Raw genomic sequence first — 19900 nt, forward strand, 5'->3', positions numbered from 1 at the left:
GCATAGTTGTCCCCCACTGCCATTATGTTATGTTAGGTATAGTTTTACCTCCAGCGGCTCAGGGTCTTACAGTATGGTGCCTGCCAACATCTTTTATCGCTCACAAGTTCATTTTCAACTACATAACACAAAGTTGTGACTAAATATTTACCAGCTATGAAAGGATATGTGTCACACTAAGTAAACCAGTCAGAGTAACTGCATCACTATTTCTAAGTTAAAAAGTGTAATAAATTGCTGTATAATAATGACTCTGAGTGTAGGCCTGGGCGTGTGACCAGCATACATTGTGTCATACCGCACTGCAAGCCTGATCACTACTGACAACAACCACAGGCCTTACTTAGCTATAAACTAAGATTATTTTCTGATTGGCTGTTCTACTCAGTCGATCAGCCCACGATAGAATAAGGCTCCGCCCATCCTTGTCTTCAAGTATTCTGTACGCGGCGCTAAGTGTTGACGTCACTAGCTGTCACTTGTCGTGTGTCCTTCATCAGCAACAGCAGCCATGGCCTCTGCTAGCAGGCAGCTCCTCGCGAGATGTATGTCCGGCAGCGCTGCAGCTAAAAAGCTGGTCATCAAACATGTCACTGTGATCGGGGGCGGCCTGATGGGCTCCGGGATAGCACAGGTGAGATGGCAGCAAGAGCAGGCATGGGTTGTGCAGCCAGGGTACAGAGAACTGGCAGACTTACCCACCATTGCTGGCAGGAATGGCCTGTACATACACTCTGTAAACCAAATCTCCCCTGCAGGGCAATTTCACTAAGCCTAGTGAGTGTGGTGGAAATTCTCTTTGTATAGGAAATGTAAAACAAATGATTTTTGCTTGCATGTGATTGGATAGCTGAAGGCAGCAAAAGTCCAAATTCCCCAACTTTAATCATATGCAGCATACAAGCAACAAACCTAACCTAGCACACATATGGTTTCAATAAAAGTCTCCTTTAGTGAATAGATTCCTATATGCGGACAAAGTCATCAGACGATAAAATATATTTAATGGCTGGCCACCTGCTAAGAGCGACAGGGCAGCAATATAATACTAAGGACACAGGTCTGGGAATAATCTACATGAAGCATGTGACACTGACCCTCCCATTACCTTTCCCCTACTGCTCTCTGGTATCAGAGCAAGCCTGGTGCAGGCGCATTCATTGCCTAAGTATGTGTGTGCCTGATGGATAATACAATCACTGCATGGGAATCCATTTTACCCCACTATGTTTTATATGCCTAGATTGTAAGCTCTTTGGGGCAGGGTTCTCTCCTCCTGTGTCTGTATTTGTCTGTCATTTGCAAACCTTATGTATTGTACAGCACTGCGTAATATGTTGGTGCTATATAAATCCTGTTTAATAATAATAATTATAATAATATGAAAGAGCTAAAGAATGCAATTAGGCTGATAAAAAAAGATCTTCAACTTTTTATAAACCAGTTTATCAGTTATTAGAATATTCTAATAATTCTAAAAATACATACAGTGTACATAAAAGATAAAGTAATGAGATGGGGCCACACGTGTGCTGATGACCATTGTCATAGTCAGTATGTGCAGGGAAATCCAAAGTTTTGCATTTGTAATTAGGGCAACAAAAAAGGGGGCGTCATCTATTAGACATAGGTGTTATTTTGACAAACCTAAGGGGTCTGATGTTGAAACATTAAAGAAAGTAGAGAACTGTTTTTTTTTTTGTTTGTTTGTTTTTGTTCGGCAATTCATATATTGTAAACCAAAAAACACATTTTAGTATGATGAACCACATTAAACATATACACACCCTTTTAACCTCCCTGGCTGTATTCCCCGGTGTGGCTCGGTGTTTTTTTCAATACCAAAAGCGATAACCCCGAGTCTCATTCAGGGTAGAATTTTAAATCGAATTGGAAAGCTTACCTTGTCCTCATATGACCACAGCGTCCTCCAGAGATGCCCATCATCTGCGTCCCCTGGTGATGCCGTCCCAGCATCTGTGTCCCTGGCATGTGAACTTCCCGGGCGGGCATGGGATGTGTAACTCTGTTATCCCCTTTAATACAGGATCAATATGTCTGCATTGTAAGGGTAGCAAATGCCTAGCCAAAACCCAGAGACATTGGTGATATGAGGAGCACACCATCTGTGAGGGGGATGAGGTAAGTAAAAGTCTTTCTCATCTGTCCCCCAGAACTAAATGGTTGCAGAATGGCAGTATCAAAGGTAGCTTTAGCTTGATTTGTATTGTGTTGGGATAACACTTTCTAGAACTAGGATGAAGGTTTTTGTCACCCAGGCGTTTGTCTTTCTCAGCACAGTTCCTTAATCATTATATTTTAGCGACAGATCTTTGAGCATTGACTGTGAAGTTCATTTCTCCCCTGTCACTGCTTTGTACCTAGAAAGCTAATTCTGCTCAGCACCACCCCCACTGCTGCAAGCTTTTCTTGGCTGCAAAAAGAGAGGCAGGATATGACTTGGAGGTAGTACAAAGTAAGATAAACTTCTGTCTGTATTCCCCTATTTAAACAAAAAAAAATCACTGTTTATTTTTGTATATGCAATACCACTAAAAATGTTTGTTAGGTGCACATAGGAGAAGCCAAACATATGCATATCAGCACAAGAACTAAAACTAAGATGTTATTTATTATACATATAAACCTTTAGCTAAAAAAAAATTGAAATGTAGAATAGATAAACTGCAAAAAAAGGTTATTGTACTGTACTAACCTTGAATTTTGCTTTGCAGTTTTAAGATCAATTTTGTCATTAACCGCTTCATTTGCTGACAATGTCTGAGTGGTTAATCTTTACCAGTGTTCTCCCTACCCCCTTTTAGCCAGGTGCATCACCCAGCACTTTTCAGTAACCACCGGGCTGTTTTTGGGTGGTTACTGAAAAGTTGGGTCATAATACAGGGGCTGCCACGCACCTACAGCTTCTTCTTGCCAAGCTTAAGAAAATTTCTAAGGAAATTATTGCTTTAGGAAACGTTACCATATTACCGCTTGACTAGACATTAGATCAGAGGTCGGCAAGCTCCGGCCTTTAGGCCAGATATGGCCTAGCCGGTAGTTTGTTCCGGTCTAACGCCCCCTGGCCGATCTGGCCTAATGCCCGCGGCTCCGGAGCCACGGGTTGCTGGCGGATCGGCAAGGGGGAGTTAGGAACTACCGGAGCCTGAGCCCCCCCTTGCATTTGCTCCCGTATTTACTGCGGCTGGCGGTAAATAGGGAAAAGCTCCCTGAAGGTAAATCCCTCTACTCCGCAATGCATATGGAGGGGGCATTCACTTCAGGGGGCATTCCCTCGTGGTGGGCAGAGCCATTAGGGCAGGTCCGTTCCAGTGTGCTCCCGCCCACACCATAAATGGCCTAGTGGCCGACCCCTGCATTAGATGGTCTCTTGAATTGGCTACAACTATCCTGATTAGGAGATAAGCTAACATTATCTTTGCATGTGGTTCAAACAGGAACTGCTGACTGTGACATCTTGGCAACATGTGTAGTAAATCTTGTTTCTCCTTTTCTTTTCCTACTGATACAGATGTAGGTATTTTCTGCAGTTCCCCCCTAGGCAAGGTCCAGTGGCAACAATCAATGCCTGAAAGCATTTGGATTGTACTAGCATGTCAAGTTCACCCTATTTGTAGTGACCCAGCGTCGGGTTTTCCCTCCTTCAAAAGTCTGGATATAAACAGAATGATTCTTGATCTGAAGGATTCTCATCAGTCTGCTGTTTCTTATTTCGCTGTCCAGTCGGGGGCCTGGGGGGGGGGGGCCCTGTAAATGTAACTGAACTACAACAAAGTAATATCAGATACCAAGCTCTGCTAAATGGCAGTGTACCCCCTCATAATTGGGTGGATGAAAATTTTATTCACAAGTAAAACAAGATGCTTTCATACATTTCAACAATGGCTTTGGCTGTTTGCCTGTTGTTCAACTTTCAAGCAGGTAATAACCTTAGTGACTTGTGCCCAGGAACAAACATTTATATCTTGAAAGATCTGCCTTGCAGTATGGTTTGAGCATTCTGAATCTGTATAAACATTTTGGATAATGTGAGAACAGTTGAAGCAGTTGCATAATTAAGAGCAAATATATTCTTGCAACATCGTGGACCTCCAAATCAACAACCAGATAGATAATGATAGAATAGGATAAAAAGTCATTTGAACAAACAAAATCTAAAAATAACATTATTTTACTGATAATAGTCCTGTGCTGTTTTAGTGTAAAGTGAATGAGTGATTATTCAGATACTTAATTTGTATTTTCATTTTAGTTTTTTGGACATATTTTTATAAAGTTCTTTTTTTGATTTTGCATTTTGTGTTTCGCTTTTTCTTAGGTGGCTGCAGCAACAGGACACACAGTAGTATTAGTAGACCAGACTGATGACATCTTGAAAAAGTCTGCAAAAGGTATTGAGGACAGCTTGAAGAGGGTGGCCAAGAAGATGTTTGCAGACAAGCCTGAGGTGACATTCTGGTATTTTGGTGCTACTGAACTACTTTCATGGTTTTTAGTGTACAAAGGAAAGGTTTCTTTCAAAGCAGTGCTGCCCACCTTTTTCATCTGGGAGTCGCTGTTGACATTCAAAGAAGACCCGCAGGTCACAATGCAAACACACTTTAAAGTGTACCTAAACTCAGAATTTTCACTTTACATAAAAGAGTAGAGAACCCTTTTATGTGAAGTAAAAATTCTGTTTTTTGTTCTTTTTAGGTGCAACCCCCTTTTTTTAAAAAAGAAAAAAAGGGTGCAGCACCGCCCCCTAATTCTCGGCCGCCTAGACGGTCGAGAATGATTATGAGCGCAAAGCCTCCCGGGATACCTACATCAGGCATCCCGGGAGGCTCTTGGGCGCTCCTTCTGTGCATGCCTGAGCCTTTCTGTTCAAGGAGAAAAATTTGCTGATCTCATGCATGCGCAGTAAGATCGTCAAATTTTTTTTTTCATCCTACATCACCCAATCTTACGCCTGGGTCAGGTGACGTAGGACGAGGAAAAAACGAAGATGGCTGTGTGCGTAGCGCCGGCTTTGGGACGGATGGCGAGATGACGCGGGACCTGATGCTGGACACCCCCGGAGTGATCGGCCAGCCCTGCGGGATTAAAGGTAGGTGTGTTTTTGTTTTTATTTTTAAGTATAGTTCCCCTTTAAAGATGTGTTTAAAACTAGAATAGTTTTTTTTTAAATTAAAATGTTTGACAGGTGTAGTTTTTCATCTTTTGTGATGGTGCCGTAGTGATAATATTTTAGACAGCCACAAGAGTCCCCCTTTTGCACTTACATTTTTCTTTTCTTACAGAGCAATTGGGATTCATAGAGAGTAGGAGGATAGCTGTGTGTGACAGGGTAGGATGATAATGATGGGTATAAAGTTTTATTAGGGACAAAAGGCATTTCCTACTGATTCCCACATTTCCAGTTATCAACATCCCTCTGTTCCAGAGAAATTGGGGTTCACAGAAGGTAAGTGTCCAGCTATGTGTAACAAGCACTGCACCAGCCGCTTAGTCCATCGCACCGCAGCGTCTGCAGATTTCACTCCAGGCGCTACTGAGTGTCTCAACCTAGGCAGGTTTCTATGGCATGAGGAAGGGGTAACCACACCACAACCTCACTGCCAGTCTGAACGCAGTCTTGAAGTTTTTTGAATGAGCATGTATATATTTGGGACACCACAGGACAGAGCCAATTGACAATACCCTAATGATCATTGCCATGGAAGTGGGACCATGTAAACTCACTTTGGGGACCAAGGTCTTTAAATAGCCCCTCTTAATGTAACCCCTGCTTGTTATTCGGATTTGATGCCTTCATCGGAGTTTCTTCAGGGTTTGATCATCCAAATATCACAAGTGAATACAGTTAATAAGTAGAAATATCACACTCTGATGTTGAATTTAATGTTCAAAATGTGTTGTTAATGGATGATTTCTGGACTGAGATCCAGAGTGTTTTACCTAAATATCTCCTTATAGTCTCCTTATAATGACCATTATTTCATGTTAGAAGGAAAATATTTATTATTCTTTTGATTTCTGTTTCATTGTTTTGTAACCAGGATTTTTCCCATGGTCTTTGTTTTGCAGGCTTCTTCTCAGTTCATTCAGAAAACCTTATCAAACCTGAGCACAAGCACAGACGCTGCCACAGTAGTGCACAGCACTGATCTTGTTGTAGAGGCAATTGTAGAGAACTTGGAAGTGAAACATGAACTTTTCAAGAGACTGGATAAATTTGCACCAGAGTAAGTTTTAAAAAGTTTACAAAAGAAAAACAGGTTTAAAATCTCGGTACATAAATACATGGCATATGATTGTTGTTATTATTGTTTTTGATTGGTGCTCATTGTTATATATACTCTTTGTTAAAGGTCTTGACAGGCTTGCAAAACAAAATGTTACAGTTGTATTTGTGTGGAACATTTTGTTTTGATCATGTTTATTTAGAAAAGGTTCTTTGCAAATGAATACAGGAAAACCACAACCTGAAGAAAGTCTGTGTGTCCTATGCAAGACTTCTCTAGGGATGTAATGTGTGCTTCAGTGTCACAGGGCCAGATAAATAAATTCTGCTAATTAGTGGGGAGGTTAGTTTGATCTTTATTTTAAAAGGTAATTCTGCAATCCAGAAGCTTTGAATCCTGTGCTGGTTGTCTATCAGACTGAATGATGCCAAACACCTCACATTTCCTTTTCTAAAAGTGGGGAGGGCAGCACTAGGAAAGCATCCCTAACCTGGAGCTGAGCATTACAGCCACCATTGGGAAGGGTTAGTTGGTAAAATAACAAAATCAATCATCGTAGTCCCTGAATTTACCAGGTACAGGATCAATAATGCCAGCAAATGTATACCTCTAATGGCCAGTTTCTACTGAGATCTAGCTTTCCTGACAAGAATAGAGTTTTGCATTTCTTTATTTAATAATATTTAGATGTAAAATCAGGAAGTAAACTAAGCCTTAGACAATGGAGTTTCTACAAACATGCTTTACTAAGCAAAAGTATTTGACACAGTTCCCTATTTACAAATTATTAGTGAGTTAAATTCTGTAGACCTAGAAAATTCAGCCGGAAATTGGACTTAACCATTTTGCTAACAGATGACATTTTAAAATGGCTCTGGGACAGCGGCTGTTTGACCTAATGCTATTTTAAAAACTGCTGGCTTTTAGCAATGGAACTGCCAGTGATAGCCAGGTCAATGAGCTCAGAAGATCAGGAATAGGCATAGACAAAATGGGGGGTGCTCTGAGACCCTGGGGATTTTAGAAAAAAAGGTAGAAAAAAAGGTAGAAAAAAACCCAGGGGTTGGTAAAAGACTATTTCTAGAATAGTGATCAATGATTCATACACAGAGTGGCCTGATGTAATACACTGTTCACTGTTGGGGCCCTTATTTTTAATATATTAAAAATATTCTAGCATTTGGAATTTAAAGTGACATTCTATGTTTGCAGATGACACCAAACTATGTAACAATATGCATGCGTTATATTAAAGGGGGAGTAAAACTGGGGAAAGATCTGGGTGTTTCTGGTAGAATATGACTGTTTAGCTCAAGTCCTTGAGCCAGAATCTTCACACATATTTAGTCATTTAATGACATCAGAAAATATTTTAAAGTTTGGTTCTAGGTTCTGACAGAGTCAGAAAATTAATGTTTATATTAAAATGTTGCTCTTTAGGACAGTTGTTGGCAGACCTGTTGCAGATCACAGACCTAATATTAGCATGCAATGCCAAGCTGCTATTTCTAAAGCTAGCACAAAACTTTACATGAGTAATAGACTGCAGAGATGAAAACATAAACTTGCCCCTGTATAAAGCATTGGTCTTCTGGATTTTTCAGTCCAGTTTTGTGTAGCAGTTACCAAAATGAATGTTGCAGAACTGGAGTGAGTTCAGAGAAGGGCAACTAAACTAATAAGCGGCATGGAGGAGCTCAGCTATAAGAAACTAGCTGAACTGAATGTATTCTCCCTCCAGAAGAGATGTTCAAGGAGGATATGATTGCCCTGTATAAATGGTCCATATAGAGAACTTGATGCAAAGTTATTTACTTTAAATCCATTGCAAAGGATAAGGGGGCATATTTTGCATAGACAAAGTGATTTAACATCCAGAAAATCCAAAAAGATTACTTCACAATAGGTGGAACAGACTTCTTAGCAATTAGTTCTAGCCAGCTATGTAGATTAATATATATATAAAAACCAATCTGGACGTATTGCCATATAAACATAAAATATCCAGTTGCCATTTTATTTTTCCCTTGTTGGAGCAAATAATTGACACTTGTTTTTTGTTATCTGTTTTTTGGTGGAACTTCATGAACTTGTGTTTTTGCTAACTATGTAAACATGTTTCTCCTGACTCTGACAGACATACCATATTTGCCAGCAACACTTCTTCCTTGCCAATAACAGACATAGCCAACTCCACAACTAGACAGGACCGGTTTGGAGGTTTACATTTCTTCAATCCTGTCCCAATGATGAAGCTTGTAGAGGTAGGGCTACCTATCTGGACCTTTGAAACTACAGTGTGATGAGTTGTGCAACTTCTGTTTAAAATAAAAAAGGAGGGCTATTTTATTCTAACCTTTGTGGATCTGATATCTTATAATTCCAATTGCTTATTGGCAATGGATATTGTACATTGTCCTGTGAACTTGATTCTGCTGCAGATTCTTGTCTGCAGAACAAAAATTGCCTTATCATAACCGTATCAGATTGGATCGAGAGAACAGCTGTAAAATGAGCTACAATAATTTTAATAAAGCTTGGTAAATTGCACATTTTATTACCAGATCTCAAAGTGACTTTAAAAATAATCCAGGCTACCTTTCATGAATTTCACATTCACATTGATTATATTAAGACCTGTACCATTGCCATCCAAATTTTTGTTTAGAGAAGGTCATATCTTATTTCTAGCCACCATGGACCATTTTATGTGTTTCTTAGAGCTTGGTGCCACTTGCCTTTGAGGTTGGCATGATTCCCAAAGAATCCCTGCACTATAAATAGCCATGTATTTTGGCGTTACAAATCTGTGTGGATATGCAGTGTCATGACACTGGAGGTTTATTTTTGGATTATCATTTTGTCCCACATTGGGATGCCAAGTCACTATTTGAGAGAACTGGAAAACTAGATAGCTGTCAGAGTTGACATTGTAAATTCTGCTTAATTAAAATATCTTTCAGCCGCATAAAATACCTTCCTGTCTAATGTACATGTCCTGATATATTTAGACACATAGAAAAAAAACTGCAGCTATGTATTTATTAAAAGGAATCATTACGTGTATTTTTGCGTGCAACTACCTGAATTTACCTCTGGTTAGGAAATCCCCCCCCAAATATACTTGAGTATTATGCAATACTACACAAGTAATTTCTTCTTGAATAAATAAGGGAAACCTTTGTTATTTACAGGTCTTCTCTTTTGTTTAAGGTCATTAAGACACCTATGACAAGCCAGACAACCTTTGAGTCTCTTGTGGATTTCAGCCGGGCACTTGGTAAGATGCCTGTGTCATGTAAGGTAAGAAAAAAAACAAGATAAGAACTTGTATAGTAAGCCTGTGCTCTCATTCACCTTCTGAATTGCTGGTAAAATATGAACAGGCAGGTTTCTTCTTGTGAAAGGGACATCACCTAAATTTGCTTCTCCTCGTTACCACATGTGCTGGAATTTTATATATATCATATATATATATAAGCACAGTAGTAGATTGGCCAAAATCTTCCAGTCCCTGGTTGAGAAGCCATGCTGTCATTGTTCTCACATTATGTAGACTGTTGCATATTAGTGTTTGCTTACCATAAACAAAACCTTAATTCAATATTTGTGTGCTCTCTGCTATTCATTATTATTTTATATAACCAACTTTAAAGGAGATGTGTGTGTGTGTGTGTGTGTGTGTGTGTGTGTATGTATATGTATATATATATGTATATGTATATATATATGTATATATATATATATATAGATAGATAATTTTTTGTGTTGCAATCCTGTGGCCCCACACATCACTGATCATACGTTGTATCATGTGACTAAAATGATTGATTTGAAAAATCACAAACCAAAGATTCTTTAATCCAAAAAAAACCTCAGATTACCTGCATGAATAACTGTGACAGATTTTCATCAATCTAATCTTTTGATTGGTTTACCCTCCATATGTTGATATTTGATCAGCCAGAAGTCATATCAAGTAGCTGATCTTTTGTTTTACTTTTTGACTGAAAGTTCTGCTTTAAACTGTAGGAATGTAGCTAATGTTGTGCATGTTTATTATTAGATTTCTTACAACTTTGTTTTTTTATGTTTTCATAGATTTTAAAATCATGACTTTTGCCTTCTAATGATGCTTGTTTTATTTCAGATTAAAAATATGATTAATATGTGAATTGATGCTTCTTTGCATTCAGGACACACCTGGGTTTGTTGTTAACCGCCTTCTGGTGCCCTACTTGATGGAATCAGTCCGTCTTTATGAGCGAGGTACTTTTTTATTTTATAATACAGTACATGAATATTCTAATGGATTTATTCTTTTCAAATAGCTAAGCACAGTAGTAAATTGTTCAAAATCTTCCAGTCTCTGGTAGAGGAACCATGCTGCCATTGTTCTCGCACTATGTAGACTGTTGCATATTACTGTGTTTGCTTACCACAAACAAACAAAACCTCAATTCAATATTTGTGCTCTCTGCTATTCATTATTATTTTTATATAATCAACTGGTGAAGTGTGTGTGTGTGTGTGTGTGTGTGTGTGTGTATATTTCTCTCTTCTCTCATGTTTAAAATATTGTCTTTACCTTTAATATGTACTTTCACAATCTATATTGGTCATGTTTTGCCATTTTATAAATCAAATTTTCATATTTTGTTGCTCATTAAAATGCAGATGGAGGAGGGTGTTGTTTGTTTGTTTTTCCTGCATCGTACACATATAGTCATTTTAACAATGCTCATACCAGGGCTTTAAAACGTTGGTTGTTTTGAACTTAAAGCACAGTTTGCTGCTGATAGAGGGATTTGCTGTTTAAACTGTTACAAGATATGTAATACTGTAATTCCTGCTGTTTATACACATCAGCACACTGTGCAGCTATTTCCATGTCACCCCCTCCACCTATATATTCATCATCCCCTCTGTCCAGGGAGGTGTAAAGTTGAATTGTGCAGCATGACACAAGTTTTGTAAATCAAAAGAGCAGTTTATTTGAATTACACTCAAAAACCTCAAACACCAATGTATTTTTTTTTTCCTGCTGCAACATTGCTAACCTTTATTTTAAAAATGCAAGTGTCCCAAGTTGTCATATGGATGCTTTAGCTTTTATACTTTCTGGGTGGCTGATTTTGAACAAACATAGAATGAAAGAAATCTGACCCTTTCCTGCACTTTGAAATATATTCGTTCTAAGTCTGTCAAATTAATAGAAATCACAGCACGGGTGTGAAAAAAAAGCAGCATAATTTTCCAAAGGAGTTCATCAGTAATGGCTCTTATGTATGGGTGTACTTCCAACATGTGTTTGATATGTTTCATGTGCATTTTGCTTGTGATTTTAGTCAAAAGCATGTTAAAAAAAACAATATAACCCAAATTAAATTTTGGTAAGACATGCAAGCACTATGTTCTTTTATAGAAGACATATGTTTACTATGTGTTCATCTACATAGACAAGTGTGAGATAAATTGCAGTGAGTTTATATGAGGTGTTACTTGTCTATCTAATTTATTCAACTTTTATAGATTTTTTTTTTTTTTATATATATAGGACATGCATCTAAAGAAGACATTGACATTGCAATGAAGTTAGGAGCTGGATATCCGATGGGCCCATTTGAACTCTTGGATTATGTTGGTCTTGACACCAGTAAATTTATAATTGATGGTATGTTAATACATTTTAATAATTTCTAAATTTCCTAAATCCTACACAAGTATTACAGTAGAAACTAGCTATAGTGCAAAACCTTAGGCTAATTGCACACATGCAGACTCCCCGTCAATTGTACACTTATCCGATAGGTCCAATGAATTTGCTGATGCTTATTTGCTCAGTTATCTGTCCCAAAACCCAGCACACACACATGTGATATGCTGCCTTTCTGATCACTGGGGTTGAGGAATTGGTGATCCACAGTACCATGCTGAGAAAGGATTCAGATGAGGAAGTCTCTATTGAAATTTCTTGATTGTGGTTATCTGTAAACTGGGGATAGAAAATGGTCTGAAGCTGCAGCCGCAGTGCCCCAAGACAGGGACATCAGGGTATTTGGTGTTCCTCCACATGATCTTTCCAGCCATGGACTTTATTTGACCATGTCATGCAGTAAGGGTTGTCGCAGCTATAAAGTTGTAGCTGATTTAAAGATCTATGCAGCCCCACATTTCTGGTATGCCACGATCATCAGTTTCTTCATTACCAAAGATAAAGGAGCTAAAAACTTGAACTTTTTCACATTTAGTACAAGAATGTTATGCAGAGAGCAACATGGCCACCACTGCAGAAGTCTATTGTCTGGCGATTTGCAAAAATCTCCAGGGATATTACTTATTGGTGGGGTAGATGACTTCTTCATAAGAATGAATAGAGATTCCAACCTCTAGACTTTGACATCTTGGCTGTACAGCCAGCTGGGAAATTCTAAGATTCCATGGGAGCAGTGATGGATAAATATCACATGTTACAACCTCCTGTAGAGATATCAACAACTATACAAATTCAGGTAGGTATAATATATGTACAGTCACATTGCAAAGTGCAGTATGGGCTCAAAAACTTTGGTGTGAAGGAAGTTAATAAACATTAATTTTAGAAAGAAAATTTTTACTAGGTAGCTATTGTGGCACAGGATTATCCATTCTGCCCATACAATGTGTGGACAGATACCACTTGACTGCAGTTAGTTGTCTGCCTCCTCCCAGGCTTAATATTTAATAAAAACAGTCATCCAATGTACTATGTGCCTTATATTTGTGAACCATTAATCCAGCAGCTAATGTCTTCCATTCGTTCCTTAGGTTGGCATAAGCTGGAACCTGATAACCCTCTTTTTGCTCCCAGTGAATTGCTTAATAAACTGGTGGCTGAGAACAAGCTGGGAAAGAAGACTGGAGAAGGATTTTATAAATACAGATAGCTGGCTTACTACATCGCAGACATTCTTTATTAAGCCTTTCCGCTTGCTTCATGGTGATTCTGACAGTTGTTTCTTGCCGACTGACCATTTCTACCATAATAGATTTTTCTACACTCTTCATGTCTACACACTAGTGCCTTAGAGCAAAGATTTTTTTTCTGTTCAAGATGGAAAGTCCCTTTGTACAGATGCTTTTCAGATATTGAAATGTAATACTCAAGCTAGAATCAATAAAAAGAAAATGACAATTTCTTATGAGATCTATTTGTGTTTTTTGAAGGTTAAAATTATGAAAATGCTTTTAAAACGGCACCTATTAGAGATTTGTCACTAGACATAAAAGCAGATGGTAATGGTGATCATTTTAGGAGTTCATTATACACAATCATAGTGTTGGCTACTAAACCAGCTTTCTTGGCATGGATATAGGGAGATGTGTCGGAATTTGGTAACAAGAGATCCGCTTGTCCTTGAATGTTTTTCTTATGCAAGACCGTTGGTCATAATAAGAAAAAAATCTAAAATAATGTTTACTAAAAATATATGTAGCTTACAAGGAAAACATTGTTTTTTTTAAAGCTTAAAACCTTGTATGTCTTCAAAAAATGCATTAAATAGTGTTAGTTTGTGGAAGGTTTCTACATTTCTAATCCCACTTTCCATCGGCACATAGCATTTGGGGTTCTCTTACTCTTCTAACTTCCAGTGCAGGGTAGTCCTAAATTTTACAAAGTGCTTAGGTATGACCTGGCTTCATGATACTATCCCAGGGTGCCCCCATGACACTGTGGTTTCCTTTGAATGGCCAGCCCAGCAGCAGCAGCACACGCTGTATAGACTAGATTTGGGCGTAGGGGGGTTGGTAACGCTCTAAAGAACCAACGCAACTTACTAAATCAACACACTTCAAAGCTTTATTTGCTATATGTGGCAGGTCCTGGTCTTCACTGGCTTCGAGAAGGTTTCAAGACTGTAAAATGAGGAAAATGCAGCATGCTTTGGATTTTCTTTGCTTCAATTTCAGAAAACCATAGTGCAACACAGGAAAATATTGTTTTGACACAGGGAAAAGTAGCAAGCTGCATTGACATTTGTACTAAAGAAAGATAAGGCAACTGTGGAAAATGTTCAATTGCTTTCAATGATAAACTATTGTAGCATTGTTATTAGAGGCTTTTAAAAACACACAAGGAAAAGATTTTAAACCATTGGGACTAGATCTAAAGGAAACTCTTCCGGGCACTTGGGCTACAGTTTAATATATATAAATATATATATATATATATATATATATAGAGAGAGTAGAATAAATATAGATAGATTAAAACATCTAACCCATTTTTTGCAGCAGAGAGAAGAGACTGGAGGAGGGACAACCAGCACAACAAGACACCCATTAGATCTGTAGTATTGGAGGAAGATGAACTCGCCAGTCTGCTGGTTTTCCTTTCACTGTCCAACCACAAAGATGGGGTGGGGAGGAGATCTGTAAATAAAGTGAATGTGCAGAGAAAGGCCAGGTTCCCCCCTTTGCTAGACAGAGTAGAGCTGTGTAAACCTCAGGAATACAAACCCTTTGTTAATAATAATTCAGTCTTCATATATGTATTACATCTGTGTATTTAGCTTCTTGACTGTAGTTTAGGTGTGACAATGGTATATAATGTCACCTAGTTTTGTGGCAGCAGTTTTTTTCTGTGTTATCTAATGTTTAGCCACTAGGGGGCATATGATCCCATCTTCCAGGTTAAAGTTTATATTTGATGTTTTATTGCTTATGGTTATCAGCTGTGTGACACAGTATTGATGTAAAGTGCCATATGAAAGTTGGGAGCTAATAATGTAGAATGGTCTGTTTATTGCATACCATTTGATGGGTTGTATAGAAGGGCAGTTGACATGGGTCTGCTAATTAAATTTGTCAGCATAGATTTGATTAGATTTGAGAGTACAAACTCCAGAGCTCGGCTTTTTCTCCAGCTGTGAAGCAGACCTCTGAAACATTATATTGCCTTGTTTTGGATAAACTGGAGTATAGGGAATTCTGCAGCCTTGATTCACCTATAGGACTGTTTGATGTATATATCAGATGTTAATGTGCAGCAGATTATAAGCATTATTTTAACACCCCTTTCATCAAATCCCAACCAAGCCTCATGAGAGTAAATGTCTGGTAGTAATACCATAAGGATAACATTTATGGTCTATGAAATCTATAATATACAGATGTAGCATGCAGATAATTATATATGTACTGTATGTATAAACCACGCATGTAATTGCCGCACAATCAGTTTTGCAAATTATGGTTACAACATTAAACCGTTTTTTTTTCCAATTTATATCTGCAACCAGGCATGACTTTTAAAAAGTAAAAAAAAATCAAAAATCTCCCTCATTTCGAACCATGGATATTGTACTTTTTTTTCTTTTCTGAGCATTTTTGCACATATTCTTAAAATTTGACTTGAATACTATCCTGCAATGCCAGTATGTCATATGACCTCAGTCAGTTTCAGAATGGGCACTGCAATTATATGGCCTACATCAGCATCTCCAGAGCGGAAACCAGTAAAAATGTGCAATGTTGTAAAACCCTTACAACACATAATTCATCTGAGGAAGTACAGTATTTGGGAAAAAGAAACCTGGTTATTTTAGGTACATATAATCAGAGGCAGTGGCAAAGTTAGGTATAGTGAATTTTTAGATGGAAAGAATGATGGTTTAAAAAAGTTTATTAAAATTATAAATAATGGAAAAGTTTGGATTTTCATAATTTTATTTTAAAAGTTGTGAATATATTCATAGATGCCTAAGCAATCTGCTATGGGGTCCAAGGGTGAGAAGGGCATCCCACTGGGGTGGTTGTCTGTTGTCTCAACAATAATTAAATAACCATTATTTTATATGATGTCATATTCATGTATGTAACTAAACAAGTGAAGGGCAGAACATGTGTCGTCTATCTATCATACTTGACAGTGTTGATGCTATTTTGGAGTTTTGAGTACCCAGAGCAAATATTCATGAGTTGTATTAGAATATTGTTTTCGTTCTTTATTTCTGTATGTATGACCATATTTGAATGTATGAATGTATGTATATATAGTAGTGTAACCATATTGTAAGACGTCACATTCATCGGGCGTCACTACACACACACACATGTATTTTTGTTATATGCTGTAACTTTCTATGAAAGTTTTTGAATAAATACATGTTTGTTTGTTTTTTTTTTTAAATACAGAAGACAATCCTGTTTCTAATACGCCCAAATAATGTTATTACTTTTTACATTCCCTTAAAGCCTACTTCAGATGCACAGGGTCAAGCTTTGGAATCATGCTGTTGAAAGTGCCAGATCTATAATTTATGTGGATTTATTGCTTTCAGCACTTCCCTATATACCTGGTCATACCCTGGTTGATATCTCCTAACATCCATTGTTTGCCTGGATTACTGTTGGGCACCCTTATATTCCAACCAGCAGAGTTGTGTTGATAAAGTAGGCACCTAGAAACGATTGGTATTTTGGCAGAAAATCCCCTGTTCTTTTAATAATGGAAAAATGCAAGCATTAGCTGGTAAGCTGCAATATATTGATTTTGTTTATGGGTTTACACTTTACATGTTAGCTATGTTAGCTCTGGTGGTAGAGGTTTACTTAAAGGCTAAATTCAATAAGTTGGTGAAAGTTCAGTAAAACAACAAGTCCCTGTTGTACGGGACCTATCACTGTAACTACTATAATGTTATTTCCTGGCCTGCCATTGTAACACCTTCTGCATTGGGTACAATCCAATACCAGGAGAGGGGAAAGAATAAATCTTACTGTGCGCCTTGCCACCTCTTGCCCCACCCTGACCTTCTGTTTTCACCCTCTTGAACCCAATGGCCCTACAGAGAGTAGAACACAGTACAATACTATTGGGAATGGATAGAAAAATGACATCCTTTTGTCCAACATGTTATCTTGGCTCCCCAGCCTGGAGGAAGACAAATCAGAAGCCCTTCTCACTTGCCCCTGCCTACTTATCACCCACTCTATAAACAGGTACAGCTATCTATCCATCTCTCATCGTTATCTTTAAACAGAATGGTACAAAACAGAACTCCTGTGTAATGTATGATAGCTATTTAAGTGGCAAAGCATCATTTTTTTCTAACATACACATACTGTACACGGTGATATAGTTTTACATATAGAATTTTTCAAATCTTTATGTACCTGGAAAAAAACAGAACTGCTTGTCCATCAAAGCCCACCAAACTCAGACATCAGGAAGCCTGCATAGCGACAAATAGAAGTCAGACAGCAATGACTCGCACCTTACCTGCTGCTTCTTAAAAACAGTACAAGGAAGGAAACTCCACATGCGGCCATTTAAACTTTCAATGCCGTGTTTCATGTTTATGGAAGTTACTTAGTATGAAAAGCACCTGTCCTTAGAAGGTTCAGTCCAGGAAAACAAGCACTTCCTGCAATTGCTGAAACAATTCTGCTTGTTTGTTACACGTCTCCCTCATCACATATCACTGATTATGAGGTGTTAAAGCTAAACTCCAGGCACATCAATAATTGTACAGCCTGCAAGCATTTGGCCCCTAATATCTAAAATTAGGAAAATGTTACCAATATATGATGTAGCTTTATCTTCAAGATGTGTTATCTACTGATGTGATGAAAAAGTTTTTGGGAAAAAAAAAAATTACAAGGGTTTCAAAATGTACATCTAAACTTTTCTTGGAGTTCCACTTTATAGACTGCATTTTATGCCTTGGGAAGTTTTTATTTTAATAAAATATCATAAAATATTATTTGATAGGTGACTTTGGGTCAGGAACTTGAAAAATGCTGGAACTATTTGATTAGCAGTCATGGAATGAAGATTCCTAGAAGCAGAAGTCCGTAATATTTATCAGGATTATGGACACCTTGGAGTCTATTTTTAAATGTTTTCACTTAACTTAAACCCAAATATTTACACATTTTTACATTGGGTTCAATTGGAATTTTTATATAAAATCCAGTTTTTAAAATTTTTAAAATTATAGGTAAAAGTTGGGTGAAAAAATTATACATAGACCCCTGTAAAAACTCACTTTATCAAATTCTCATTATTCATGCTTTCACACATTTCTATTGGCCATGACTAATAAAGGAAGACTTTCTGGCCAATAGGATAGTTCAGAGGGAGGAACAGGAGGTCAGGGGATTTGGCTGTTATGGGAAGATGATGCAGGTATGTACAAACACCTAGGGAAATTTATATTTGGTTACCTGTTTTTTTAATTTAAACATTTAATACAAGGTGCTTCTGTACTGCTGTATGTGACGTGCATGCTGGACTGCCTCAAAAGAGAATCCAGCATCAGCTTTGGACTTGCTAACTGCATCTGCAGACCAAGGATCCAGACTACATTGTCTGCACTGGTGGATCAGCATGTCCCTCTTTTTGTGAGTTAGCCTATTTATTTAGCTGTGTGTGTAATCTGAGACCCAGCTATTCAGATCTGTACAACACAGCAGACCAGACTTTCAATTTCTTTGCAATACTTTATATTTACCTGGCCAAACAGAAACACAATATATATATGTGTGGGACTTCTGAGAACAGGTTATTGCCAGTTCACTCTACAGTGTAACAAATGACTTGGTGAAGATCTGTAGTCATCTGGCCTGCATAGTCAACCAATATTCCTGCTGATTGGATTGATTATCGTGTCGTTGTAATAAAAGTGGCTTCCGCTATGTGTTATCTAATTTGTTTCAGGTCAAGACTACAGCCAGCTGGAAGTCATTTTACCTGCTGGTAATTCCTTCATGTTGAGTAATTTTGTACTTGTTACTGATGAAAGTGTATTGTGTCCTGTAAAAAGTAAACTTACATTAGAACATGAGTTATCAATGTTTGTATAATGCACATGGCCAGTGTTCTGTATTCTTATATTGATATCATGAATTGTATGTACACTTATCCTACTTAAATAAGAAAACACAGAAGTAAAAGATTCAAATATTCAGTAATGCAGTATAATGTATTTAAGCACGCAGGTATTTTGAGATAATAATGCTATATTGGGATTTTGTATATGGCGTTCACATATTTTTTTGTTTTAAGTTGTTCTCCCCATATTTTAGATTTATTATATAAATCTGAAAGAAATGAATAAATGGGAAGATAGGAAAAATAGGCAAAACAGCCTATAGGAGAATTGTGCAATAAAAGTTTATAAACAAAAGAAAACAAAACTCCCAACTATTCTCAACCAGGGTTCCATGAAACACCAGATTTCCTCCAGAGGTTGATAGGGGTTCCTTGAATTGTTGCTGATTGACCTCATAAAGGATGATGCCTGCATAAGGACAAAGTCAAGTGGAAGGACTAGCTGCTTTAAAGTTGTCTACAGGGTATAGTATTCTAGCCACAACTGTAAGGTTTCCTGACACCTGAACATTTCAAGGGTTCATCAGGGGTAGAAGGGTTGAGGAAAACTGACATAGGGAAAGGGTAGCATGGTTGGCATGGTTGACTAGCATTCTAACACTGGAGTTCCAGGTTCAAATCAAAATAAACTATTTTCATTGACTGTATTTTCCCCATGGGTTGCATGGGTTTCAACCCCAAAACATGCAGTTAGGTTAATTGTCTTACCCTTTGAAATTAGCCTTACTCGCAGGGACATTAAATTGTGAGCCCCCTTTGAGGGACAGCTAATGAC

General features: G+C 37.8%; 1 protein-coding gene across 1 annotated transcript; it reads left to right on the top strand.

The window, feature by feature from the left end:
- Positions 1–474: 474 nt before the first annotated feature.
- Positions 475–13432, top strand: HADH (hydroxyacyl-CoA dehydrogenase). Its single transcript, XM_072405687.1, has 8 exons — positions 475–634; positions 4340–4468; positions 6091–6248; positions 8386–8512; positions 9462–9551; positions 10445–10517; positions 11806–11922; positions 13056–13432. The coding sequence occupies exons 1-8, from the start codon at positions 512–514 to the stop codon at positions 13172–13174; spliced, it is 936 nt and encodes a 311-aa protein (XP_072261788.1). The 5' UTR covers positions 475–511; the 3' UTR covers positions 13175–13432.
- The last annotated feature ends 6468 nt before the right edge of the window (positions 13433–19900 follow it).

This window comes from Pyxicephalus adspersus, chromosome 3 (genome assembly GCF_032062135.1).
Source record: "Pyxicephalus adspersus chromosome 3, UCB_Pads_2.0, whole genome shotgun sequence".
NCBI classification, from domain to species: Eukaryota; Metazoa; Chordata; class Amphibia; order Anura; family Pyxicephalidae; genus Pyxicephalus; species Pyxicephalus adspersus.

Excerpts from the sequence above, each read along its gene's own strand:
- HADH (XM_072405687.1), top strand. The coding sequence starts at position 512 with ATGGCCTCTGCTAGCAGGCAGCTCCTCGCGAGATGTATGTCCGGCAGC. Across the intron at positions 4,469-6,090 it reads TGTTTGCAGACAAGCCTGAG|GCTTCTTCTCAGTTCATTCA; the intron begins GTGACATTCTGG and ends TTTGTTTTGCAG. Across the intron at positions 6,249-8,385 it reads CTGGATAAATTTGCACCAGA|ACATACCATATTTGCCAGCA; the intron begins GTAAGTTTTAAA and ends TGACTCTGACAG.